The 24,298-nt window shown below is 41.4% G+C and overlaps 2 protein-coding genes across 3 annotated transcripts; one reads left to right on the top strand and one right to left on the bottom strand.

Annotated features, from left to right (window-relative positions):
• Window positions 1-3,406: 3,406 nt before the first annotated feature.
• plekhn1 (pleckstrin homology domain containing, family N member 1) lies at window positions 3,407-15,531 on the top strand. 2 transcript variants are annotated; one of them, XM_061736345.1, is made up of 16 exons: window positions 3,407-3,564; window positions 5,224-5,314; window positions 5,470-5,631; window positions 6,281-6,361; window positions 6,782-6,872; window positions 8,701-8,834; window positions 9,420-9,560; window positions 10,525-10,605; window positions 10,708-10,783; window positions 11,034-11,179; window positions 11,408-11,569; window positions 12,222-12,464; window positions 12,929-13,084; window positions 13,417-13,662; window positions 13,873-13,933; window positions 14,726-15,531. In XM_061736345.1, exons 1-16 carry the CDS (start codon window positions 3,491-3,493, stop codon window positions 14,908-14,910), a joined length of 2,130 nt encoding a protein of 709 aa, XP_061592329.1. In that variant the 5' UTR covers window positions 3,407-3,490; the 3' UTR covers window positions 14,911-15,531. The 2 variants fall into 2 exon arrangements, with proteins under 2 accessions (XP_061592329.1, XP_061592330.1); XM_061736346.1 differs by having other exon boundaries at window positions 11,408-11,560.
• Window positions 15,532-16,012: 481 nt separating this feature from the next.
• Window positions 16,013-24,247, bottom strand: LOC133457281 (PPARGC1 and ESRR induced regulator, muscle 1). Its single transcript, XM_061736343.1, has 4 exons — window positions 24,166-24,247; window positions 20,004-23,851; window positions 17,674-17,790; window positions 16,013-17,303 (listed from the first exon to the last, which is right to left on the bottom strand). The coding sequence occupies exons 2-4, from the start codon at window positions 23,827-23,829 to the stop codon at window positions 17,188-17,190; spliced, it is 4,059 nt and encodes a 1,352-aa protein (XP_061592327.1). The 5' UTR covers window positions 23,830-23,851; window positions 24,166-24,247; the 3' UTR covers window positions 16,013-17,187.
• Between the last annotated feature and the right edge of the window lie 51 nt (window positions 24,248-24,298).

Raw genomic sequence — 24,298 nt, forward strand, 5'->3', positions numbered from 1 at the left:
AAATGGGCGCTTTAAAAATAAAGAAAACTCTGATTAAGTTTAATTTACATAGGTATAAATGTAAACAATCTGTCCAAGATGTACCCTAGTTCTCATCTGATGACACATGGAATAGCCTCCAGTGACCCTGATATGGATGGATGGATGGATGGATGGATGGATGACAATCAAGGACACTGTTATGGCCTCAGTCATCTTCCTGTGTGAAGTTTCCATGTCCTTCCACTGCTTGCGTGGGTTTTTTTTCCCAGGTATTCAGGATTTGTAGCCTGATAAATCAGATGCACATCTAGAAAGACGTAGAGTCTGAAAATGATCCACAAGGCCTAAAAGGTGCAGCACCAACAGTTGATTAATAATCTGCCTTTCCATGCCGAGCGCTACAGACAATCAGAGCAACAAACGGTGACGTATTCAGAGCTATTAAAATGAGTCATCAGGAGAGTTAGTTTTATAGAATAGTTTGATGGAGCGAGAGAGAGAGACGGCAATGTAGTAAAATTGCCTGATCCCCCATCTGGGAAATCAACAGAGACAACCACCTGTGGGTTTTGCCCATTTAGCTACCAGTGGAGCTAATAGGTAAATTAAACTTTTGCTGTAGCGTTTCAACAAAACAGCAAATACGTCTACCTTGCAAATAAATGATTTGAGTGCCGTCCTCTGTTTAGTTTTTTAAGAAAAAGTTAGTCTTTAACGGTGGATGCCAAAGCATGTTCTTCCTCAGCTGCAGCCTTCTACACTGTTTACCATCCAAATCCCGTTGCCACTCTGTTGTCATGTTACGACAAAACTCACAAATTACAAAATGCTTAAGTGGCTTTTAAAATATCAGGCTTATTAAATAGTTGTGGCGTAATGTTTCTGGCATTTACCAATTCAATATTGTTAGCTTGAGACATGTTATGAGATTGAGTGAATGTAAACATCAGGCAGCTTTCCTGAGTTTAGGCACCAAGGCTGGTACATCTAATGTAACACTTTGTCTTTTTGGTTTGGTTTTTGGGGGAAATTTCAGGATATCCCAATTAGATGCTCATTTGATGAGGTATGTCTGTTGTGATACCAAGAGCTAAAAAAAACATTACCCTATGAAAGTTAAGGTTGGTCTGAGGGTGAGTTTTTATCATATTTCTACTTGCCAATGCAGTGTGGGTGTTGTTTAGTTTGTAGCCTTCTGAAAAAATGGGAAACGGGGGGAACAAAATTAGTGGGAAACGTCCAAAAGACTGGAAACACCTTCTCTGATGGATTTCCTTGTTCGAAGGAAGAAGGAATGACAGAGTAGAGGAGAGTTGAGTCACACCTTTTAACTGCTATTAAGGTTTCTGTGGGCTTTCCATGACACAACCAGGATGCCAAGATTATTTTTCTCTTGAAACATTGTTGGTAAAATGTCCATAAATGCAGTATAATCTTATACATTACTCAAATAAAATATTCCTTTTGAAATGAAAACTCAAGATCCTTAAACAACTAGCTAGATAATTTTCGCTAAAATATTTTAAATTATCTTTTTGTTTAACTAGTGGTATCATGGTGTATTTCCATTTTAAAAACAGAATAAGTGCTTCTTTTCTTTGATTTACTTCAGCGGAGAGTTGTTACAACAATGTACAGAAACACGTATGAAAAATCATTTCAATAAACATGTTAATTTGAACTTAAAAAATCCCCAAATAAAATATTCATCCAAAGCTCATGTTGCTCAATGTTCAAAGTTGGAAATTCCTTTTTGGGCTATAATTGGGTTCAGTGATTTGGGATGTTTTATTCAGCTTAGACACCGATGTTTTTAGACAAACCTCTGATGAAGTCCACCTATAACTTGATTTGATGTGAAAATGTGATGGTGATCCGTTGGTGTTAAAGGGCAATGGTTGTTAGGTCCGTTATCAAACCACACTGACTCCAGAACGAAAAATGATCCTCCTCAAGATGTCAATAAACCAGCTTGTAACAAACATATATATCAAATTTCCAGTTTTTGAAGTGTTATGTTTGGTCCTGCAGGCCCCTACTTGGAGGAGAATGTTACATATATTCTGTAATTTTTCACTATCCAGAACAAGCCCAATTCAGTGGGAATAACGTGAGTGGTACACAATGAGTCAGTGAAAGGTGCATGGAGACTCCTTTTTTTACTCACCTTAAACTTAACATAATTATGCAATAAAACATGTTTCTGTCCCCTGTTTTAAATGTGCTTTGTCTCTGATCAGTTTATTTTACATTGGCGCTTGAGACAATCAGTTTTCTTCGTTGATTGAATTACCTGGCCTCACTGATTAAATTACATGACACGAAGGCTGCAAGTGAAAACGACTCAAGTTAACAAGCTACAAACTCGCAGCGCCTCAGGTGTATCCGTGTCAGAAACCAGTTGAACAGGTTAGGATTAACTGAAAAACTGCAGCATTTATTTCATGTTATGACAAGAAGGCAGCAGCTCCCTGCTAAACAATGACCTAATGATTAGTGAGCTCACACAATATGATCACGAGAGTTTGTCTCATCCATAAAATCACTTGCCACGACCTATTTAAGGAGGTCAGCTTAGGAAAATTACATGGTTTCTACTGAGTCACGGGTGTTGCAAGTTAAAATCTTTTATTATAAGACTAAATGAAAAAAACTGTTCAATACAATTTAGTCCAATTCACAATCATTTTATTAATTTATGAAGAGAAATGTTACAGTTGCAGCATAAATATTGAGACAAAAAAACTCTTAAGTTGTCTCTAATGATCAAATGTATATTAATATTGGAAAGCATGATTTAGAAATTGTATTCACCTGTTTATTCAGCTCTTGTGTTCAGATCATTCAGTTGCAGTGATGCAGTTTTTCTCCAGCGGATATTAAAGTCAGGAGCCAATATGCAAATAAAGTCATTGTACATGCCTGTAGCCTTATTAAAATTTTGACCTTTAACTTAACTTTTTACATTTTTACAGGTAAAATAAGTAAAGAAAACAGGAAGAAATCACTATAGAACTTCCCACATGCTTTGTTTTCAAAATCACACTAATAAATTACTTTTTGTAATAGAATGAAAACTCATGTCTGGGCATGCCTTTTGAAGTCCCCATTTTCCCAAGGATTGACACACACACAGACACACACCATCCAGTGTTTTGTGAGCTGCTCATTGCAGTGGTGGCAAACAATGAGCTCCATTTGGCTCCTGCAAGGTGTGAAATGGCACACTTCTCACCAGCCCCCCTGCTTTTGTTGCTGGTATTTATTTAACAGACAACCGCTCACAGGAGTGCGAATCCCATTGCTTATTCACCACACCTACAGCTTGTGACACAGCCCTGAGCTCCACCCCGTTTACGCACACTCACGTTCTGACTTTAGAGCCTTCACCCTGCCCACTTCTCCCACAGTACAAGTCTGACTTCTGTAGGGAGCACTCTCTGGATTACACTCATCCATCACAGTCGGAGCACAGTTTATCTACAAAAGCCAGAGAGACCAAAGCAGCATGGGGAGCAGCATTTCATGTGTCCCCCAGCACAACTTCCGTTTCTCCAGCAAGAGTTTCATACGCAGAAACAGGTAAGAAAAATGTAACCTGTCCAGGTATTCATATGTCAATGCAGAGTATATGCAGTATATTTCTAAACCTTCTCGACCCCGCTTCGTTATTTTGGACTGAACGTTTCAAATGGAAGGAATTGCTGGTATTTCTCAGGCTGTGAGCCTAAGGCTTAAACAGAGGTTGTGAATTGTGTCAGGTTAGGTTCAGGATCACATGGTAATACTGGAAGAGTCCCTGAGTTGTGCCTGTCCGGGCCAACGGTCTCAAAGATCCTGTTACCATTTGCCTTCACTTTACATCTCTCTGAAGATGATCTGGCATTTGTACTTAAATGTGGTTTCTCCACCAAAAATGGACCAGGACTTAATCCCTTTTAATATCATAATCATAAGTGGGGATATTTTAGTTTTGTAAATTACAAGACGTGACTCCAGATATATAAAATAATAGCTTGTAGTTTTGCAACAAGCTTTAAATGTGGATGCAGGAAATTATGAACGTAAATTGATTATTATTTGTTTTCTATCTGGTCTTTTTTGAGCCATTCAGGATTATATGCCTGGGCAAGTTACAGCTCTGCTGGACCATCACATCTGATTCTGATTAGCTCCACACGGGTACAGTCTCATGGTCTGTGCTGTATGATGATTCAGGGGGATGGTTTGTGGAACAAGCCATGTGGCTCTTCAGTCTAAAGTAAAAATAGAGTCAGAGAAACCCCCCCAAAAAAGAGTTGGGTTTCAAAGAAGCCAAATGTCTTGAGCTTAAAGACTGATGGCTTCCAAGTTGGAGAAATAATTTAGCACAAACAATGCGTTCAGTACTCCAGTTTCCTGCACCTTTGTATTGTTGAATCAGGTGAGGTTCAGGTATTCCCCAAAGAGAATGGGAGTGAATGCTGCTGAATGCCAAAGCGGCAACTGTGCAAATCCACTACCTGTCTATTATCATCAATGCATTCCTCTTTCGCTTTGCAACTGCAGTTTTCATTTGTTGGTAGCTTTCTTACATTCCTCTGCATACAAGTAAATGATACAAAGAGATTTAAATGGAACACATTCATTTGACACCCATTAATAATTAATGCTGTACATGGACTTCCTGAACAGACCATCCTTGATTCCCACCAAACAAACAAAAGGCTGTGTTGTTGCACATGGAGGACACGAGCACACATATGCCCTGGGAAGCAGATAAACTACACGCGGAGACTGTAAAAGCAGACACTGGCCTTATCTTTGTAGTGAGGCTGCTTCCGCATGAAGATGTAAAACTAATGGTGGCAGATGAGGGGCATGCAAAACAAAGAGGCACATTGAATGCTGATGTTCCGATGCATATCCCCACTATCAGACACATAGACCTGATTGTTCTTATCATTTAAATGGCTGTCATTGATGCAGTGAAGACAGAGGAAGGGGCTGATTGATTTACAAGATGGGAGACACAAAACATGATTAAAAGTCATTTATCTGATGTGACAACTAAATCTGGCACACAAGGCCACAAAAAACACATTTATTCACACAATTCCTCTCAAATCTGATAAGTGCAAAGAACAGTGAATTACCATAAATAGGAAGTTACCGTAAAGTTCACTAACTGTTAAACCTGAAATAAACAGTAAACATTGGGGAACAAGTGGTAACCTGTGACTTTTTGTCTCCCATGAGCAGCAGTCGCCTGTTTCGCAAGAAAAACCCCCAAGAGGGACAGGAGAAGTCCAACAGCATCATCAATATTCTGTGCACAGTCACCCCCAGGAAGGTAAGAAATTCCATCGGCTCCCAGGAAGTTATGATAAAACGACAGACGACTGTCTTCTGACATTCAACTGTGAACGTCAACATGTTACATTTTTCACTGCAGTATTTCTAACCCACCTGAACACGTGCTCATTCAAGTCTATATTTTTGTTGAAGGAAATGTCCCCTAAAGATCTGCAGACGATAGAAAACATCAAATGGAATCCTCCGTTTCCTTATGACCCCGCCAACGGCTGGAAGAAAAGCAGCATCAATGTGAAGAATTACGGCCGGATGATTCACAGCTCCAAAGTCCGTTTCCGCTTCCTCCACTGCCAGGTGAGTGGAACAACAACACTTTTTTAACAACTGTATGATGAAATGCGAGGAAAGCGTCTGTAAACGAAAACAAAACTCAACACTTCAAAATCCTCACTGTGGTTTTAAACAATGGCCAAGCCTATGGTGACACATCATGCCAGTCATCCATGCAAACCGCATTAACACCAAATCCACAAAAAAACAGGTGGAGAGAAACAGGATGTTCCTCTGCAGCCTTTGAAACATACTGAAACACATTTGGCTTTGACGTGGTGGCTGTCAGTGAATAATCCAATCAGTTTCCCCCAAACGAGACTGCAGCCTGTGTTTGTACATGCTTGTTTCTGCTGCAGTTGTGAAAGATCCCCGACAGAGAACCTCAGGGTAGAGAGAGTTGCTCTGATCCCACGGGCTGATACAGGACATGCCGGCTCTTTGCGGTGGGAACTGCAATTTTTTAAAACTGTGACACAACATCGATGTCAAAAAGCAGAAAGAAAAGATTTATGGGAAGAATGGCGTCATGATGTCAAAAGAACACATTACACATAGCAGGAAGTAATCTACAGTCAGAACCATGCAGACTAATGAATCAGTGGACAAAACATACAGTACTTGTATTTTACACATACTGTATCCTTCATGTTATCTAACTTTCTCTCTGCAGGATATACACGATTGCTACCTGGATCTCTTCCAAACACACCTTCATTTTCTCTCCAACAACACAACCGGACTGACTTACCAGGTGGGCTCCTCCTCCGTCAAAGTGCAGCATTATCTCATTATGTTTCACATCTTATCACTGTGACTCCTGACGTGTTCATCGCTCATCACTTTGTTGATAAACAGAAAACATGATTCTGTTTCTTCATCAGTCTCATAAAGTATGAGCAGCCATTAATCATCAAAAGGCTTAGACCTCGACTGCACATGAAAAAGAGACTTTAAGCACCTGCATGCTCTCTTAGTCAGACTACATATTGCCTCAAATGGGAGACAGACATGAATACATCATTGTCTTACGAGTCTGACCTCAAGGTCGCGGCGATTACGTTTTTTTTGGTTAAAAATCTGGGACAAAGAGGGGAGTTGAGTACAATGGTGCTAGTTTATGAATGATAAAAATGAAAGAGCATGTGACTGAACGTTGTTGTTTGGTGTGCAGGGAACTCTTCCTCTGAAAGAACTCACCATCTGCAACCTGCAGCAGAATTGTAATCACAGCCAACCGCAGGAGTTCGCCTTCCAAATAAACGGTAAGCTTTATAAAAATGATCCAAGTGGTTGTTGGCACGGAGCGCTGGTATTTTATAATCACTGGTTTGTTTTATTGTCTTGATATAAGCTTAGCTGATCAATCATTCAGAATGACAGTCTGGCAGGTTTATAAGTCGGTGGCTGACTTTTACATCGAAGTAACTGAATGAGCTTGAAATGTAGTGACAGCCTTACTCATGTCTTATTTACCTCAGTTCAGCGCTCTCTTTCTCTTTTCTTTTAACCCACTGGTCTGTTCTGCTGGTCTGATCATAATGGTTATGCCCGATCAGCGATGGATCAAAGTGTAAATTGTCCTCATTTAAAGGTCACTACGTTCAGGCAGCTGCATTTCCTGTGTTTTCACATTCCAGTAAATCAGAGGTGCTGTGACCCTCCTCACCTCTTCACCTCCAGTCAAACCCAAGACTAACTAGCGCTGGGCCCCCCGTCACTGTCGCTCAGGGGGGAAAAACCAGGCCGTGAAGGTCCTGTTTGTCAGACAACAGGTGCACTTCAGCCAGCCCAGCTGTCGTGTAGAAAAGCCTGGCTACTGCTCCTGGCCTTGTCATATAATCTATGGCACTTTCCAAATACTGCTCAGGTTAATATCTGTTGCGACATAGCTTTTGAACTCTCGTCAGACAAAGAAAAAGTGATGCTTTTTTTCCCCTTATTATGTTTCCAAATACTGATGCAGTAACAATAAAATGGTTTTAGTCTAGACAAAACCAGAAAAAGTCATGGATTAATGCAAAACTACAGAGACATTACGTAAAAACCCATCTCAGTCACAACAGTGTAAGGTTTCTGTGTTCAGACGCCTTTATAATTACTATATTTCTAGAATGCCTGGTGTCAAAATACTGACACTATTTGGGGTTTCTTTATCTTTAAATTGGTTTTGTGATTTCCCAGTTCCAGCTTGTTATTTTGTGGTGTAGTATTTCAGCTGTGTACACTGTCAAGTATGAAACCTTATTTACCTTTCGGGAGGCATCACTGACAGGAAACATGCGGAGTAAGTGTGAGGAAATACTGAGTCAAGTGGGAAATCTGATGAAGATATTTCCCTTGTGAGAAAAGTGCTGGCGAGCTGGCAATCCGGCTCATGAGGATGTTTGAAAATTCCTCTAAGGCCTGTCATGGTTTAGAAGTTACATAATGGTAAATAATTACTTTGAGCAACAGCTAATGTTATCGGTGAAGTGAAAGCTGGAATGAGAGTTTTCAAATTGCATGTCTCGCTCAAACAGTAAAAGAAAAACCTTCTGAAGGATGGAAAGAGTTGCCCTTTTTTAGGTTTTTAATGAAGAGCTGGGATAGAAAAAAAAGTAAAAAAGATGAGACTTCAAAAGCTGTTGCTTATCGAAGAATGGTTAACATTTAGACTATGGTTCAAGGCAATTAGAGTACAAAGCCACTGGCTGGAGTAAAGCAGAGATCTGCTGGTTATCTCTGGTATGTGTGGGACTGATAGAAAGAGAGAGATTGCAGCTCTGATCATCCCAGGTCCTGTTCATTCCTCCCGGGTAAGCAGTCTGTGGGAGGGAGAGTCTGCTCCAATCTTTTAAATGCCTAACCCAGCGGGTCACGGGGGCTTTACGGTAGTAGGTCTTTATATGTGGTTTTCTGTCCTGAACATGTGTTAATGTTTATTGTACATGTTGGATAACTGTCTGCAAACAAGAAAGAGCATGAATGCCACTGCCACTTTGCAGACAAAGTAGCAGTAACGGATAAAGGTGGAAGGGTTTTTGATTGAAAAGATCAAAACTTTGAAAGATAAACCTTGGTGACACCTTATTTTGCTTTCTGACCTTGCAGGTGTCAGCCTCAATCCCATCATTGTCTACTGTGCGAACCAAAAAGAAATGGACCTATGGTTTGGCCTGCTGAAAGAAAACATTGAGGCTAATGGAGGCACCGCAATCGCACCGGAAAACTTCACCAGAATGAGAGTAAGTTTCAGAAGAGTTTTGGGTGATATAACATGCTAAAGATGTGAAGGGAGAGGAGGGAGGACTAGACCTTCCTAATGAGATTGAAACATAGATTTTGAGTTGTCATAACAAGTAAGGCAATAAATTCAAAGTTCAAATAAGTACTTAACTCTAGCTATTTTTTTAATCCACCTGGGAGGTTAGCCTTATTTCCACCCATTCTGATAGAGCAGGATGTGAGTGCGTGAGCTGGGTGAGTCAAGTGGGTCACTGCTGGCTCTCCCTGAGGCCTGGATAATAGGGAGCGGCCTTGACCGCAACATGGCCTACATCAAACCAACTCTCACATCTGCACAGGATTTAAATTCTGACTCTACACCCACAGGTGGGGAAATAGCTGATGAAACGTTTGAATCAAGCTGTGTCACAAGAGAAAAAAAAAACAAAAGCCTTAGCTTAGAAGCTTTGGGATGAAGAAATATGTGCTATTCAGAGAAAAGATGACACATGTATGTGTTTATATTTACTCAGTGTTGTATTTACTTTGGAGATACTTTTTTCCTACTTCCTTTAACCCATGTGACCTTGCTGTGGTTGAACCAGGGCAAGACGAGTGAAGGAAGAGAGGACCTGAGAAACTCCATCAACAGGGAGCCCATCTATGAGTGGGAGGGCTCTCAGCGGGACAGTTTGGGCCCCATCGCCTATGTCACCAAAGTGCGACTGCAGCACCTGCCCTGCCAGGTACATAAGAGCACATCACTTATCTCAATCACTTATTTATGGAAATGTACACCAGAGCAGGATGTACCTCATGATACCAACATTTTTCCAACTGTGGGAATTTCTCACATGATTAATACTGCAGGATAGCATCGGTTCTTAATCCAGGTGACTCACTTACTTTTCAAATTGCGCAATGCAATAAAAAAACTGAAGTTCATCTCTTGGCAAGTACTCTATCTCCTTCAGTATATGTCTGATATCTCTATTTTCCCATCAATGTCTCCTACTGAGTCAGACACAGAAGTAACTGACCAAAAAAAGGAAAAAAAGAAAAGAAACTGACTATGGCTCACCAAATCAGATAAGAGCACTCACTACAAGTTATACCGCATAACTTCGTATAAAACAGACAATAAAAACAGTAGTCATGACTCTGCATGCATGGGTCTGTTAAACCTCTATGGGAAGCAGCGGTAACTCCACTGATGTGATTTAGGGCCTGGGTGTGTGACAAGTATCTGCTTGGCTCACACAGTGACTCGACTCACCTCACAGCTGGAATGTCAGCTGTCTGTCCAGACACACCCTCTAAGAGCAAGGAAACATAAACTCTCGGCCTGCCGCACCTTGAAATGCCTCGCAAACTGGTCCAACTGAAGATCTCACTGGGATGTAAAGTGTGGCTTTCAACACAGCATTAAAGGATAAACGTGCACGGTTGCCTTTGTGCTCGGCCTTATTCGTGATCTTATCTTTGCTGAAGTGGTATCAGATAAAGACTTGCTTTATAACGTTTAGAAGTGTTTTTGTGCATGCCTTTTATAACACCGACACTTTGCAGCTTAGTTATAAAATACTTGTTTGTGATACACATACATACAGGTATATAGCAGAAAAATAAAGAAGATATACAATAAAATACATATTGGTAATCTGGAGTTACAGTGCCACTTGTATGCTCACTATGATCCTATGTCCACAGGAACAGAATGGCAGACTGCTGGTCATGTATCCATCGACCCTCATCATCCTATCAGAAGAGAGTGATGGGCTCTTCTACAAGGTACCACTGATCACATGCTACTGTTGAACATGCAATGTGTGCATTCAGTCCATTGGATGTATTTGCATGAGAAGATAAGATAAAATGTCCCTCTGATTACAGGGTAAACTTCCCCTCAACATGATAACAGTGACAACGCCCTGTCAAGATGTAAAGCCCAACGCGTTTATGATTGAAGGTATGCTCACTAACTTGCTCATCACATATTGTCTCTTAAGTAGACATGTTCAAGATATTTTAATGAGCGCACATTCCCCTGCATGTTTTATGGTAAGTCGCCGTTTCCTTGAATCTGCTAGCGTCACAGGGTGCGACCCCTCCATGAATGAGCTGGTTTTATCCCTTCTGAATAGCAGTCTTACTATTGCACATTCCATTGAGCAAGTAGACCAAATGACAGGCTTTGTCTTCCACTTCTCTCTTCCTAGGCAAACTGATCAACCCCATAGTGGTGTCCTGTCAGGATAGGGCCGAGTTCTGTGACTGGATCCAGCATTTTAAAGCCGCTGATGTGCCCGTCCTCAGCCCGCCGCCCCCAGTGTATGACATCATCTACACCCCAACCAACAAAGAGGTGAGGGGATGCATGTCGTCTTTTCCAGGGTCAAAAAATGATGACGTCGTTCACAGCTGACGACGTTCTACAGCAACTGAGCGAGCCATTTCTGTGTTCTCTTTTCTAAACTGACATTTCATCATTTATATGTTACTACCAAATGAACAGTTAGTGCTGAAAATAAGGTAAAAAAAACTGTGGTATTTGTGTTTTTTTTTTAAATAAAATGTGTCCTTCAACATCCAGGCTCCAAAGTTTGACAGATGGAGTGGACACAGCCATGGAAGAGCAGAGTCTTTAAAGTTCAGTCAGTCATCAAGTGGACATGGGTCCCAAAACCTTCATTTACCCATTCACGATGAAAACCCACTGTCTCCTGGATACTCTGAACCTCTCCGTGTAAGTCAGGTGTGTGCTGCTGCCTACGGGCAAACATTCTTGACATGATAAACTTAAGGACAGACACTACATTATTTGCACATGTATAAATGTGGTAGGAGTTAGCTGCTTTGCTGAAACTGAACAACATCTTGCTTTTACAAAGTTAATTATTAAGCAAGGCCTAGAGAACCAATGACTCTTGTTACATGTGCTCAAGTGGTGATGCTTGGGGCTCTCAAAAGAGAAAAAGCATAGCAAAACAGCTTTAGACTGAAGGGAAATCCGGCACCTCTAAGTCCTGATTCAGCAGTAAAAAGTATGCCGCTAACTTTAGAAGTACTGAAACATTGCATTATCAGAGCAGTTGACTGAACTCCCCCAGAACAGGGGCTGTGCTGCCTGTCTGCCCATCTAATTATCTGAAAGGGAGGACTGGATGCCCAAAAGAAATGTTCTCTTCCACGTCTGACCCTAACCACCAAGCTCCCAATTAATTTGATGGAGACCTGTTTGTGTCACTCTCTGACGCAGACTTTGTTTTAAGAAAAAAACAAGATATACTTTGAGCTAGTAGTGTAGACAGAGAAGCTAGTCTATAATGATTCTCTGGTACCACAGTGTTTAAAGTCCCTGATGCTGCATGTGTTGTAAAACCCCATTCCTTTGTTTGCCGGTACAGTACAGTTCCAGTCGCCCCTCCTCGGCTGAGACGGCACGGTTGGGCAGCAGAACCAATAGCGTGTCTTCCCACACAAGGCCAGAGCGTGACCTACGACCTTTGTCACTACGCTACTCCTCCCCCCAGCACAACTCGTATCCCCAGCCTGCAGAGAGCTCGGTGGTGTCTCAGGTCTACAGCACGCCCTACTCTGCCCTCCACCGGGCCAGTCCACAGCGACTGGAGAAAGCCCCGCTCGTCAAGGTAATTCAGTCTGGCGTCTAAGTTGAAAACCAAATATTCCCTTGGAGACTCTTGACTTACTGCTCATGCCATGCGCACAGTCACTAAAATAGACGCTTAGCAGCAGGCTGGCAAGACTTATATTGTATACAGTGTTAACAGATCAAGTATCGCTGGCATTAATGCAAGCTGAGGTTGAAAGATCTATTTACTTAATGGTGTGCAAATCTGCATGTGTGTTATGATTTAGAAACAAACAAACATTATCTCTGTTGCTCCCCTACTCCAGACTTGTCTGGTATTAATCCACTATCACACTCTGGAGACAGATAAAACCCAAAACTAAGTGAAGATGGTGTTTGCTTTTGACTTCTGCGACCACAAACTGAAAGCTAAAATAAAAGAATGAAATACTACAGAAATCTAGTGATCAATGCTTTCAGTCCTCTCTAACTCCTGATTCTGCTTCATTCCTCTATGATCAGTCTAACAGCTGGAGCACGTCACAGGGGTCCATGAACTACTCCTTCAACACCCCACAGCGCCACTCAGACATGTGTGCCCCCCGGCAACCCTTGTCGCCTCTGTATGACGAACCGTGCAGCCCAGAAATCTATTCCCTGGAGGAGGCCGGGTCAGTGGTAAGTGGACCGCTGACATCAGATCCGTAGTGTCGGTTTACACCTGCCCAGTCGGTCGGATATCAAGACGTTTTGTGCGTTTACAAACACATACGCAGATGTCTTTGTTAAAGCAAAGAAAGTTAAAGCATTCACATTTGATACCTAAAGTGAAAGTTTCTTAGCATTTTACTAATAAATCACATCCATCCACACAGAGAAAACATTTATTATCAAAATGTGTTCATGGTTGCTTTGAGAATTTTGGTAAAACATCAGTTTGAGTTAATTGTAATAATCTAAACTCCAACTTATAGTTGCCTTTTCGTGGTATGTCCTTTTCTTTTCCCTAGCAACAAAGCTGGCATGAGCCAATTCAGCACCAACAGTATCATCAGGACTCCCAGCTCCTCCCCTCGTCCTTCCAGCTCCGCACCCCTCCCATGGGCAAACGCTTCCGGAGAAGTCTCGTCCTGACCAACTCCCAGGGACAGGCTCTGGGCCTGGAGATGGAAACTCCACAGAGCAGGGCCGAGCAGAGAGCAGAGGCTGTGTCGAGGCTAAAGCTGCTGCCTGTGCCCGGCCAAGTGCAAGAGCAGGTGAGGTGAACACAGATACTCATCTCCCAGGACACTCCGGTTTCTGGAATTCTGGCACGCTGTGCAGTCGTAGCGCAAGCGTGTATACTTGTGCTACAGGTGATATTTGAACAGATGCCTGAGATGAAACACATATTTTCAGGAACATGAGAAAGTTTGTTTTACTTCATGACAGGACCTGACTTTTTATGTTTTCACATCTGCCGACAGAAACTCCTCCCGCTGAGCTCTGCGAGGAATAACTCTCAGATGTCTTATGGTTACTCACCAGGTAAGAAGTGAAGGCATGTAGTCACACACCTGATGAAACATTCCCTAATTTATGGTATGCATTTGTGTCAATTCAAGGCTTCAAAAACGATAATATGCACCTTGTCTTGCAAATAAAATCCCTCGACCCAAAATAGAGTACTGTTTCCACTGGCAGAGCCAGATCAATTTATAGATCAAATGACAAACACTAGGCATACTTTCAGATCTATAACTCCTCTGCCTCGTATTTCCTCACCAATGTCCGCTATGAAAGTCACCACAGCGCCATTTTAAATACTAACCAAGGACACAGAACACTGCTTACAATCGAATGCACCAAAGAGCACCGTCTGAACTTTCTGTCAGTTGGTAAACAAACCATTGAATTAAAAGTGCATGAAGTGGACAAATGTACCAATGAAATAGAGCTTAGTGGTGCTCCTTATGCCATTTGTGCAGATGTCTTGAGAGAGAGAAGATGAGCGTAAAAGAACACTGTTAAAGGATATTCACCACCACCATGACTGACAGTGCACAACTGGAACAGGGGCTCCAATTTATTGCACATTTGTTAAGCATGCTATCACCAAGTAGTTTTATTTGTCTGACTGCAAACACATACGCTAGCAGAAAGGAAGCCTGGTGCAGCAGCTGCACGTTACATTACTGGTTTTATAGTAGGGACACAGTTTGGGGCAGGATATCTCACTGCATAACTACTTTGGGATTGTGTCCAAGTTTATACAGTCAGGGTGAGGTTTGTCTTTCATCACATCAAACTAAAGCCCGGAATCTTCTTTCTCTCCTATAGATCGCCATTCGTACCTTGAACCCACAGAACCAGATGACCAGGAAGTAGACTATGACAACATTTGGGAGTATGACAGCGAGACTGGAATGATTCAGCCAGTGTCTGGAATTTCGACACACTGGACAGGATTAGGCTTTGGGGCCCAAGGCCTTGGTCCCATGGTAACCCAGCAGAGATGGTCATAAAACCAAACAAAAGCCCGGCACTCGTCTCGACGTGTGCAAACAACAGATTGCTATCAGAGAGATAATAAAGACCAACAACCACTGCCGGAGTTGCTCCTAATGTGTACAGTATGAAGCAACAAACCCCAGGGAGTGCTTTGTCAGATGTTAGCTGGTCGCACAGAGGAACGAGGAGTGTGTGTATGAAAGGAAATGGCAAGAAACAACACAGTATGACAGAGACAAACACACTCTTCAGCTGTTTATTTGACATGTAGCATTAAAGTCAGAAGCGGATATGTGTAATATACAGAACTTGCAGCTTTAGCTGTAATTTTTTTTTTAATGTAAAATATAGTGGTTCAATGATCAAGAGCTTGAACAGCCTGTCCATTGTACTTGTACATTTCATCTTGATTCTATTTAAGCTCTAAAAAGCATTCCACTTGGTCTTGTTATAGTAACATTTTTTCTTTGTGTACATCTGTTATTTTATTATGTTGTACTGTTTTTAGCAAATAGGCGGCTGTAAAGGTGCTAATATTAGAATTACTACTGCTGAGTACTGATAACTGTGTGACTTTTTTGTTTTTGTTTGAAGTGTATATTTATATTTTGAAATAAAAAAACTGTAAACTTGTACTAATTTGTACCAACACTGTTTATTTCAAATATGGTCAAAAAAACTGAGTTAGTTTGTTTTTTTTTAAAGTGGGATCATGGTGTCTTTAATAAAAGAAAACCCAAAGAAGAAAACAGAGATAAAAAAGTATTAAAATTGCATCCAAACATGAAACAAAAAGATCACAAATCACAAAGTACTCAATACTTTGAGAAATTGTTGCAAAGAATTTGCCTGCAGTGACCAAGGTTTTCCTGAACAAAACCAGTAGATACCGTTATACTCAACCATGCTACTGTAAAAACAAACAAACTAATAATCAGACCACTACAATATTTTCTGCCGCTTATTGGTTTTAAATTCCAGTCTGAGATCACGAAGACCCTTAAAGTACCAAGGTACCTCTTTATCCAATAACTGCAGAGCATTTTTTAAGTGCTTGGTGTAACATTACGTAGGCTACCATATATATTCAAGAATTTTTTTTTTTTGACATTACTGTTAGAGCTGGTTCGTAATCTAACTGAGTGATGTGGAAACAGCCTGACACGAACTGTGGCATACTTTTGTTTTTATTCATAATTCACATTTCACAGCTGCCACTGGAGGAAAAGACTGATCTTTCATGCCCTTTTCAAGACATTCTTTGAATTTCTAGTACTGCACTGTTACCAATTACGTTGATGGGTAGCTGTGATTCTGAATTGAGAATACTTTTCTTTTTATATATATCAGACATTTTAACTGGTAATTTGTGGGAGGTGGTTCAGACTCTGTGATTATGTTTGGCCATGTGAAGCAGGCAGGTGTGTGAGGTCTCAAGCCTATATCTTTTTATAGCACTTTGAGTTGCCTATGTGTATGAAATATACCATACCAATAAACTTGCCCTCCCTATACTGAGCCTATGAATCCCTTGATGCTTGAATGCAGGCTCTAACCAACTTAATCTTATGTCGCCCTCTAGTGTTTGAAAAGTTTCACTTATATGTCTGAGTGCCTTTAGAATGAGAAACACAGGACACAACTGAAAGATACTTTTTATTGTTAAACTGGGAAAACCAGCAGCTCAGTGTTACCTACAGTACAAGACAACAGTACAACACTTTATAAATAATCTATTATTAAAATCAAATGCCCTTCACATAACTTATATGAATTACACTTCTCTGAGGGAGTGTACCTTAATTGTTGTGAGAATAGTTTACAAATTTTGGATTTGAGGTTTTACCTCATAGAGGTAAAAGAAGCAAAGAGGCTCAAGCATCATCCTGATTTCTTCTACCGTCTCACGTTAATCTACTTATCACACATTCATCTATCATCTCATGTCTGTACAGCGCTGAGTAAACCTGCCTCTAATCTGCCTTCAGAACATACTCAAAAACATTATTTACAAATGTCTAAAGCCTTCTTTCAGATTAACGTGCCCCATCCTGTCTTTGGTCGATTTATACTTCATTTGAATGCTTTCAGGGGACAAAAGTTCACAGAAAGTAAGTAAGCGAGAAGTTGACTTAAATATTTTGAATTTAGACACTTCCATTCGATGGAGAGATCCTTAAAACATAAAAATCATAGTGAAAACATATATCACTATCACTATTGACATTTCCTCAAAAGACTGACGTCCCATTTAGACTCATGGTCTTCATGGGAAAATAGATGGAGAAAAATCAAGAATCTGTCAGTGCTAAATGTTTCGACTTCATCTCACTGGCTGCAGCCTCCACTCTGACATATTTACGTAGGTATCGGATGGCCGACAGAGCGCTTACGTTCGCCAGCAGAACTGTGGAAAAATAGATTTAAAAAAAGTGAGTCATCATATTACTCACAGGAGACTGCAACACTGGTGTCTTTTCGTTGGTGCAAACATCACCTTCCCTGCAGTGGATTTATTTTCACATTTTCGTTGATGTTACCACAAAATGTTTGGAGAGACTTTTTTTTTTTTTACAGCTTGTGAGTATTGTTTAAAGTCAGATCCCTTGCAGTCCTTTACACACTTCATTATTCTTTTTCTTACAATTAAAGACTGCATAAGTTGAAATATAGTTTCATAAATTGAAATAGTGACTAAATAAGCAGCTTTAAAATGCATCAGAAATGTCTACTACATTAAAGTATATTAATCCTATTCACAGTATTAACATACATACCAGCCTTCCAGGCATCACCAACTTGTGGGTTTGCAGTCTTCAGGACCCACGAAGCAAACGCAATACACACCAGACACATATCTGATTGTCTGATGGGGAGGAGGGAGGCATCCAACCCTTGTGAAAGAAAATGTCTTGAGTTACTGAGTTATCCATGCTAATCAACTGTAAGGACGATCCACAGATCTGGAGATCTCCATTAGCAGGTTGGGGCTCATGTATTTGACATTTATATGCCAACAGATGCGGATAAGCTCTAAGTAATGTGTTAGGACTTCCACCTCTGTCCCGGTCAATTTCCAACACCTGCATACAAGTGTACAAGGCTGCTTAATGCGGCTTGCATTTGAAATTATCAAGTCGAGTTGCCTAAAGTGCTAAATTTTATTGGCCATGTCAGATATAAGTCAAAAACTTAATTAAAGAGCAGTGGAGTTTTTGGAAAAGGGATTTACATGGTGACTCCTCAAAATGATGCAGGCCAATTTCATATCATAGCCAAACATGAGTGACGTGGTTCTACTGGCAGCTTAGAAGAGACACTCATTGAGTGCAGTCAAGTTATCACGTAGCATGGTTCCTCTTGGCTGCAAAGCTACGTGCTCGCTGTCTCGTCTGACAGCTGAGGAAAGAAAATCCGTCCCGGTCATGACTGTGACAGCTCAGTGGGTGTTATGCCTGCATTACATCTGTCCTCGTGTGAGGAAAACAGAAAGAGCTTAGATGAAGTGTCCAAATACGGCATGGACATTGTTCTCTGCGAGGGGGAGCCACTGATTCCGAAGTGATACTATCTGTAAGATAGAGGATTAAATTATGCTTGCTTTTATCCTAAACAGTACTTTTATTTCAAAATAGGCTTGAACAAAGTTACCCAAATATTTTAAGGCTGCAGTAGTTCAGCCTATTTTTTTTAGCCTGTTTTAAAATTTCCCAGCAAGTTTCAATTTCAACATGATGCCAGATCACTAACTGATAGGTCCATGTTATTCCAGCAGAGCATTTATCTCTCAGACCACAGGTTAACTTGAGGTTTCTAGAGTTTCTTAAAATAGAATGGGAGACCGAGCCTTCAGTTTTCAGACTCCTCTCTTGTGGAAGCAGCTCCCAGTTAGTGTTGAGGATGAAGACATCCTCATGCCTCTGAGAATAGGCTTAAAGGTTCCTTTTTGATAAAAACTAACACTAAGGACTGGCATGGGTGCCCGAATCATTACTTTAGTTATGCTGCTGTAGGCCTAGACTGTTGAGGGACTTCCCATGATGCTTTGTGTTTTTTCCTGACTGTTTTCTTTACTTCTCTGCTATGTATATATCATTATTGCATCCAACACTGTTGTCCTCTGTGTCTTATAGCTAGATGTCCCTGGACTACTTTCTGTGCTTGTGGTCTCCCTTTCCTGTCACCTCAGACCCCGAACTGGCCTCCCCTTGAGACTGGTTCTACTTGAGGTTTTTTTTTAGGCTGTCTAGGCCGGGGGATTGCACCAAAAAGAAGATTATATCGGTTGATGTTTTTTTTAGCAAGACCTCTTTCATTTTTATTCATTTATTTATGAAATGACATTATATGAAGCTTGAACCTTGAATCTATCAAAATGATTTGTATTACTGAATTACAGTCCATTGTATTGAATGGGACTAAAACTGAACTGGATTGTCCTTAATTGAACTATATTAGACTTTTCTTATGTATAAAGTGACTTGAGATTACTTTTATTGTGAATTGCAAATTATACAAATAAAAGGGAATTGAAAGTGAACTGAACTCATCCGGGCTGTGCTACACTGATGTATACAGTCTAATCAGAACTTTTGATGACATCTCTTGGATTTTCTTTTTAACTTTATTGCATAAGATTTTAACTGCAGAATTAGCAGTATGATTATCAATTCTGAACGTCACTGATGTTCCAATATAATTTCTTTGTTTCAGATACTGATTATAATATGTGCGGATACCAGCCAATACTGAGCACTGATCTGATACAATCTCATTTTAGAAAATGTTTTCATTTGTTATGTTTACAACTACCCTTGAATGACTGTAGATGATTGGCAACAGAACATCACTCACATGTCTGTGTGGCAGGAGGCCTTCATTCAAGTAAAACACTGTTTGACCTAAATTAAATGTGATGCTACAACAGTGCTCCGATGCTCTGAATCATGTGTCATCAAAATATAAAATACTGAAAAAACAAAAACAAAGTATGGATATGTACATACTCATGTTAGATACTTTGCTCACAGCGATAACTATTAGAAATGTAAATTGTTTGTGGGTTTCCACACTCACCATAGCCAGCATCGCATTACAGTGGACTTACTTGGATTTGAAATAATTTCCTGGAAGCCTTCGTATTTGAAAGGCTGCTCTGCAAGCACCCTGGAGATCCGGTCATCCAAGTGGTAAATCAGTGGATCGGGAAACATAACATCTTGATTTCCCAGCACATTACAGGGAAGACCAGCCCTCAGAGCTGATCTGCTCCTCTGGCTCACAGGTACAAGAGACACAGAGTGTGACCCCTGCTTCTGCTGTGTAGATGCTTTGAAACGAAGGTTCCTGAAGGAAAGAGACCTCAGGGAGAAGAAGTTCATTTTGAGGTCACCGTCCGTGAAGAAGTTATCATACACGTCTGTGGCAATATGAGTTGAGCTCGGTTTACGGTTGAACCTGCTCAACACCCTCACAGGTTGGCAGTTCTCTTCTTCGTCAGATTCCGCAGAAGAATCGTCAGACGACGAGGACGCATAGAAATACTCGTAGGCCTCCGGGAACTGTAAATTTCTCTTCGCTGAGCGAGAGTAGGAAAAGATGGGAACTGGCCTGTCTTTGTCCTTCTCTTCAGTTTTTGTGAAAGGGTAGAAGAAGCTTTCTGTATCAAATTCAGAGAAAAAATGATCGTATGTTTCAGGGACAGAATTTCCACCAGTGCAGACAGTTGTTACGTCCTCTTTATCTGATTGGGTGGGGACTGAGTAGGAAAAGATGGGAACTGGTCCGTCTTTGTCCTTCTCTTCAGTTGTTGTGAGAGGGTAGAAGAAGCTTTCTGTATCAAATTCAGAGAAAAAATGATCGTATGTTTCAGGGACAGAATTTCCACCAGTGAAGACAGCTGTTAGGTCCTCTTTATCTGATTGGCTGGGGACTGATTGATTGCCTCTGAAGAAATACTGAAATATATCTGTGAGAGAGATGCTATAGCTGTCTGTGGAAGAGGAGAGTGAAGACGTCCTGTGGTTATCTTGCTTTAGCGTGGAGCCGTCAATACAGTTCTCAAATGTTTCAGATTTTGTTTCTTCTAAGGTTTGCAACGCTTTACCTTTGCACATGTAGCCGTGAGACTCAGACTCTAACGCCGGTAAATTGTGCACACTGGTGGTTTTAGATATCTTCCTGCGGCATGTTTGAGCCTTTTCAGTTAGGACAGGTTGGAGCGTGTCGGTCACAGGTGCCAATATTGTATTTTGTGGGTAAATATTGACACTTCGGCTCACTGGGACAGGTTCACTTTCCCACATAACACTTCTGGAGCAGTAATTTTCGATCGGTAACAATTTTTCCTTAGTACGCACGGACGTGGACGTGGACTGCGTTAAAACGTCTAAATCAGCTGCTGCAAACATTTCTGTTTCCTCATTTTCCTGCAGAGGTGGGAGACGGCTGAATGGAGCATCTTTGTTGATCCTTCGTAGACCCAGAATGTCATTTATTGTCAGTTTCTCCATCTCACTCCAAAATGAAGACATGGCAAACACTGAATTCACCATCTTTTCTGGTTCATCTACAGCTTTGGATGTATTGATGGCAACCTCTCCTCTGTCCTGCAAATCACAAGTCGATTCCAAATGACTTTGGGATCCAGATGTTGTATCTCCTTCCTCTTGTTTTTTCAACATGAGTAGCTTGTTTTCTGTTTGACCTCCAGACTCATATTCGCTGGCACATGAACAATAACTTCCTGACAGGTCTGTGAGGTTCTCATTTGAGAGAGACACGAGAGAATCCGTGTCCAGAGTGCAACAGGACGACACGTTTGTGATGTTTGAAGGACTTGTTCGTAAGTCTTCAGACAGGGACAGTTTGGTTTCTGTCGGACTTTTACTTGATAAAACTGATGTCTGTGATGATTCCAACTGACTTGTCTCAGCTTTTGTGTTTTGTTCTGATAAAATATCGAAAGCCTGGACCTCCATGGGATGATCTGTTTGCAGTTCTGTATCTAAACTGGAGGGATTTTCAGACAAAACGCTTTTATATGGCGAGTGATTGGTGCCATTGGATATTATGTCAGGGCTGACCATTTCACCGGGACTCTCCTCTGGGACTCTGGGAGATTTTGCATTGAGAGCGTGTGAAGCAATTCCAGCAAGAGCAGACAGGGAAACGTGATTCTTCTCCACTGTAGTGCCACATTGATTTGTGTTATGAAAGTCACTTTCCAGCTGGTCTTGGGGCTCAGCCTCACTTTGACACAGCGGGTGCTCATCTCTGCCAGAATTTCCACCCTCTGAATCCTGGAGTGCCTTCGCAGCAGATAGTTTGTCATTTTGGCTGGTGTCCACAGCAGGAGCACATGACTCTGCACTCTGTAAATGACTGACTGATTTGACCTCTGCTTCACAAGTTTTTCGATTTTGTCCATTTTCACAGCTCATAAGGGAAGTATTTATTTTATCAGAATGCTGGAGTTCCCCTGCTTTTGCATTCTGTTTCTCATGTCCTGAGTTGCCAGTCAGACCTTCATTCAGTCCAGGTGACCCATCTACAGGTAGCTTCCTGCAAACCTTTAAATCTGTTGTATCGTTAGTACTGTAGCTTACTCTGGATATTACGTTGCCATTGCTTTGGCCCAAAGGACTGAAAAACATGTGGTCTGTTCCGTTATTTTCAGTATAATCTGCTGCTGTGTACCTGGTCCGTATAGATACACTCCCTGCCAAATGTTGGTTCGGACTGTCACTTGGAGGAACAGAGTGGGAGAGCACATTTTTTACATCTATATTGGATATATTGTTCGGAAAACTGGTGATGGGTGAATATGCAGCAAAAGGAGGCATTAACCTTTTTTGTGGTTCATTTAAATAAAACGACTCTGGTAATAAACGCAGACCTGCTCCATCTCTTAACCTAAAACACTCCTCTTCTGAATCACTCCTCACTGGTAAAACTTGCCTCTCACATGGCCTCCCACCTTCACCGACTTCCATGCTGAGCCGTTTCTTCTTTCTCCTCTTCCTTTTGATAGAGGCAGAAGGAGATGACTCTTGGACGGTGATATGTTCCTCTCTTGGACTGGACTTTTTACGTAGAATTACCTGACTTGTCAAGAAACTTTCCTCCTCCATGTCATTCAGATTTGTACACGGTTCCACACTGCAGGTCTGAGGTGTTGTTTCTGAGCAGACAGTGGTTTCTGTTGAGTCACGAGACTGATTCCACCGTTTCACGTCATTGACACTGGTTTCCATGCAGGCTTCCTCTCTAATGAACAACTCTATTTCAGATGATTTGCACATCCTGGGAGCCAGGTTTCTGCAGGCTGCAGGTTCAGGGGAAAAGTTGGATTGAGATTGAACTTTTCTCAGTATGTTTATGGTCCTGGTGGTGTCGACAGGCTTCACAGTCTCTTTGCCAACTGCTGTTTCACCCCTGGCAGGCGGAGTGTTTAACTTGGGGAAGTTTTTTGGCAAAGTGGTTCTAGTGGCTTGTTGCCCATCACAACACTGCTCCTCCTTCTGTGTTACCTCTCTGTTGTTTCCAACTTTCTTTTGGTTTGGCTCAACCTCTGTGAGACTTTTCAGTCTTTCAAAAAACATATTGACAGACTGCAGATGTATGTCCTCCTCGCTGCCTGACAGAACGCTCTCAATTACGCCGAGGCCGCGTCCACTGAGACAGTGCTCCACGGGCGATTCTTCACGGTCTGGCACTCCGTCAATGGAGCGGTCATTCTCAGAGGAGCCTGGTTTTGGGTCGACTCTTTGGGCCCTCTGAGCCAGAATGGACCCAATTTCATCAATGTCACTCATACCAGAATCATCCATGCCTGCTAGTGAAGGAGGAAGCATAGCACACTCTTCACTCTCTGTATAGAAGCTTTCCCAGTCACGGTCACATATCTCCACACTGTATTCAAAGTCATCCATTTGGACCTGGGCTCAAAACTACCTGCAAAATATATAAAAAGAGCTGTAATACAAGCATATTCGTGTTTTTAAAGATCATTTTAGCATCTTACAATGAAAAAAACAAGCAGGGAACATACAACAAACATAAATGTCACATTTTAAGCTGCCGCAATTTAACTGAATCAACAGATTAAATAAAGCCACTCGTGCACTTATACGCCACAATATAGTGACATTAACTTAGCAACTTACAATATTATGACCTCTATCAGCTACAGAATGAAAGTGAATTAGTAAGAATGGCAGTATTTGTTGCCGTTTTGCTCCGTTGCTCTTCATGTGTACAGTTCTTACCTGTCCCACTTCAGCTGGTCCACTCAGGACAAAGGATTGAGGAAGTCTCAGCAGCACCGTGTTGTGTCCATTCTGGTGGGCGTTCTTGTGCATGAGCGTGGAGCGGTGCAAGCCCCATGATTTGTTAAATATA

The sequence above is a fragment of the Cololabis saira genome, chromosome 12, assembly GCF_033807715.1.
Source record: "Cololabis saira isolate AMF1-May2022 chromosome 12, fColSai1.1, whole genome shotgun sequence".
Taxonomy (NCBI): Eukaryota; Metazoa; Chordata; class Actinopteri; order Beloniformes; family Belonidae; genus Cololabis; species Cololabis saira.

Excerpts from the sequence above, each read along its gene's own strand:
- LOC133457281 (XM_061736343.1), bottom strand. The coding sequence starts at position 23,829 with ATGGATGACTTTGAATACAGTGTGGAGATATGTGACCGTGACTGGGAA. Across the intron at positions 17,791-20,003 it reads GGAAATTATTTCAAATCCAA|GGTTGGATGCCTCCCTCCTC; the intron begins GTAAGTCCACTG and ends TTCTTTCACAAG. Across the intron at positions 17,304-17,673 it reads TGGTGATGCCTGGAAGGCTG|TTCTGCTGGCGAACGTAAGC; the intron begins GTATGTATGTTA and ends ATTTTTCCACAG.
- plekhn1 (XM_061736345.1), top strand. The coding sequence starts at position 3,491 with ATGGGGAGCAGCATTTCATGTGTCCCCCAGCACAACTTCCGTTTCTCC. Across the intron at positions 11,570-12,221 it reads AACCTCTCCGTGTAAGTCAG|TACAGTTCCAGTCGCCCCTC; the intron begins GTGTGTGCTGCT and ends TTGCCGGTACAG. Across the intron at positions 13,085-13,416 it reads TGGAGGAGGCCGGGTCAGTG|CAACAAAGCTGGCATGAGCC; the intron begins GTAAGTGGACCG and ends TCTTTTCCCTAG.